General features: G+C 30.6%; 1 protein-coding gene across 1 annotated transcript; it reads left to right on the top strand.

Moving 5' to 3' along the window:
* Positions 1-257: 257 nt before the first annotated feature.
* Positions 258-2,154, top strand: LOC108573570 (chymotrypsin inhibitor-like). Its single transcript, XM_017936033.1, has 3 exons — positions 258-485; positions 1,780-1,874; positions 2,071-2,154. Exons 1-3 carry the CDS (start codon positions 434-436, stop codon positions 2,152-2,154), a joined length of 231 nt encoding a protein of 76 aa, XP_017791522.1. The 5' UTR covers positions 258-433.
* Positions 2,155-3,011: the final 857 nt, after the last annotated feature.

The following is a 3,011-nucleotide window of genomic DNA, read 5'->3' as shown; positions in this document are numbered from 1 at the left end:
TTAAATTAAAATAATAAATCAAATAAATTAAAATAATATTTAAATACTTTTAACTTTAAAATAATAAATTAAATAAATTTAAATAATATTTAAATACTTTTAACTTTAAATAGTTCTGAAAGAGAAGGCAAATTTTATCTAATAATGAGTTACGTATTATATATTACGAATAGATAATATTAATTACATTTAATTAGATGAGTTAATGAGTATAAAAGGTAACGAAATATGTTAATCTCATCTGATGTTAGCAAAATTAAAACGAGATGTTTTTCCATTTTTATATTCCGTCATTTACGCGGTATTGTTTACGCTCTCTTAAATCAATTGCAAACAAGGTGAAAACACAAACAAGCGATTTCGGACTATATAAAGGCAGACTTCTTTGAATCTCATCAGAGTCAAAGGATCCAACGACTAACATACGATCATCATGTCCCGTCTTCTTCTTACTTTGTTTGCCATCTTAGCAATCTTCTCTGCCAGTAAGTAGCTACATTTCCAAACGCATGTATTTTTTAACGTTTTTTAATTACCGAATGTATATTTCTGGTGGTTCACTTTGTTCACAGAATAAACTTTTAATTTTATTTCTGAACCTTGGGTATTATAGATATCTATAACATTTCTAGATATTTCGTTATGCAATTAGACATAATTTAAAACATTATATTATATCACTGGTTGGCGTTGAAAGTGGCGTAACTCAAAAAACGTCGATTTTGAATTTTTTGCACAGATGTATTCCACAGATACGATATTTTTATTATTTGAAACAGTACATTCCTAAATTCATTAGTTTCATACCAGAGAGCAGCGAACAAATATGTAGTAGTCAAATGCAAATTTTAAACTGTTTTTCCAGTAAAATTTACATTTTTTGCGTTATATCACTATCAATGTCAAGCAGCGATATATGTATGCTATATCCATATGCGGAGCATATGTCCCCGTGAATTGTCCCCGAAGCAAGCGTGGCACATGCTGCACGAATTTGTTCTTGCATATCCTCTACCGTTGTTGGTGGTTCACGATACACTTTATTTTAATGTACCCCAGAGAAAATGATCCAATGGTGACAGGTCTGGTGATCGAGGCGGCCATGATCTATCAACGCGACCTTATGCGGGTCAAACTTTCGTTAATATCTCGTTAATTATTAGCTTTAGGACAAATAATGTTTAATACTTTTCTACTTGTAAATTAACGAGCTTTCGAACTGCCGTAAAAGAATAAGGCATTCCATTTAAAAAAACTAAGTTGACCTTCAAATCTCCTAAACACCTCCACTTATAAAGAAGTCGTGTATACCACGTGATGTCCCTCTTGATACGATGTAACCTTTGTCGAAATAATTTTTTTTACAATGCATAATTCAGAAGTTATTCAAGATACAATTCAGAGTAACGTTTCTAAAATTCGGCCAAACGACTTGAGTTTTTTTGAGAAGTTAGAGTGATTAGTTTGTTAGATGACGTGTACAAAATTTTTTGAAAAATTGCAATTTGTGGGAATTGCGAAGAAAATTGTAAAGGTCACTCTTTACAACTTTTTTATCTGGGCTTGTAATGCAAATTTAAAACATATGTTTCGTAGACCAATGTCAATTATATACATTTTGAAAGTTTCGACATTGTATATAATATAATATATATAGTGTAATAATTAAAAAAATTGTGTTATGTTACACTTGTTATGATTTGTAACAAGGAATATAGTCTTATAGAAAAGATTGTGTGTAATTCGTATGTTATAATAATGTTTAATAAATTAAAACAGCAACAATGGCGGGTTGCGGAAAGAATGAAGTTTGGAATGAGTGTGGCACTGCTTGCCCACCAACTTGTGAAAACCCAACCCCAGCTTGTAACAAGGTATGTATGCAAATTCTATTAAACATGTTATTGAAAAAAAAGCTCTAATAATAGAATTTCGTTTCAAGGGAGTTTTATTAGAAGTGTTTCTAAAGTATCTCGTTTAATCTGAAATTATATTTTATTGCTACGTAAGGACAGTTATTTAATCGTGTAATTGAGTAATGGAACTGTGACTACATAATTTCTATTTCAGCGATGCGTGGAGGGCTGCCAGTGCATAGATGGACTGCTCAGAAACAAGAATTGGGAGTGTGTCAAGCCAAGTCAATGTTGCTAGATGTTGCTTGAGATGATATAAAAGCATACTTATACCTGCAAGATTACCTTATTGTTTTATTATTTTCCTAAATATTACTTCTCCTTCTACTTAGTTCTGTATTTCACGTAAGTATATACGAATGAAATAAAAAGTTTGTTCACATGCATATCGCAGTTTTTACGATCCTCTCCATAATAATATGTAGCCCATCATGATGGTAGCTGTATCTTACAAATAAAAAGTGTAATAGTTAATTCGTCATTTTTGAATAATGAAAATATGGAATTTTATCGAAAGTTTGCCGATTGTGTTTGTATCAAGTGTTACAATTTTAATGACAATTTTAAAAAATAAAGTAAAAATATAATTACGTCTAAATTGTTGGTCGAGTTTAACATGACAATGATTTATTGTCACCTGAGTATACATGTGTACATGATTGTACATGCAGTGTGTCTGCTTTATCTCAATACAGTGAAATATCTTCTAAGGAAGTGATGTTATGATAAAAATATTTTAACAAAAGTTGTTTGGTATAGAGGGGGACGTTATGTGGGGTAAATATATTTTTTTTGTACCCCGTATGATGGAGGAGATTTCAAAGTCAGTTTAATTTTTTTAAATGTAATGCTGTATTTTTTTATATATATAGTATGATAGTGTATATTAAGACGAGTTCAACGAGTACAACAATGGAGGACATATGGAAGGGATATCCATAGAAGGAAGTTTTCAATAATTCAAAATTAAACATATTAGTATAAATGGACGTAATTAATTTATAGTTTTTAACTATGTGCTAGCTTTACTTGATAGTAACTTCTTCAGAGGAAGAGAATTTCTCTAATAGTCGTGTCTGTTTTGGTTCAGTTGCA

This window comes from Habropoda laboriosa, unplaced genomic scaffold (assembly GCF_001263275.1).
Source record: "Habropoda laboriosa isolate 0110345459 unplaced genomic scaffold, ASM126327v1 scaffold158, whole genome shotgun sequence".
Taxonomy (NCBI): Eukaryota; Metazoa; Arthropoda; class Insecta; order Hymenoptera; family Apidae; genus Habropoda; species Habropoda laboriosa.
This window is presented reverse-complemented; position numbering and strand designations above follow the sequence as displayed.

Coding starts and splice junctions, on each gene's coding strand:
- LOC108573570 (XM_017936033.1), top strand. CDS start 434: ATGTCCCGTCTTCTTCTTACTTTGTTTGCCATCTTAGCAATCTTCTCT. Junction 486..1,779: donor CTTAGCAATCTTCTCTGCCA/GTAAGTAGCTAC, acceptor AAATTAAAACAG/CAACAATGGCGGGTTGCGGA. Junction 1,875..2,070: donor CAACCCCAGCTTGTAACAAG/GTATGTATGCAA, acceptor TTTCTATTTCAG/CGATGCGTGGAGGGCTGCCA.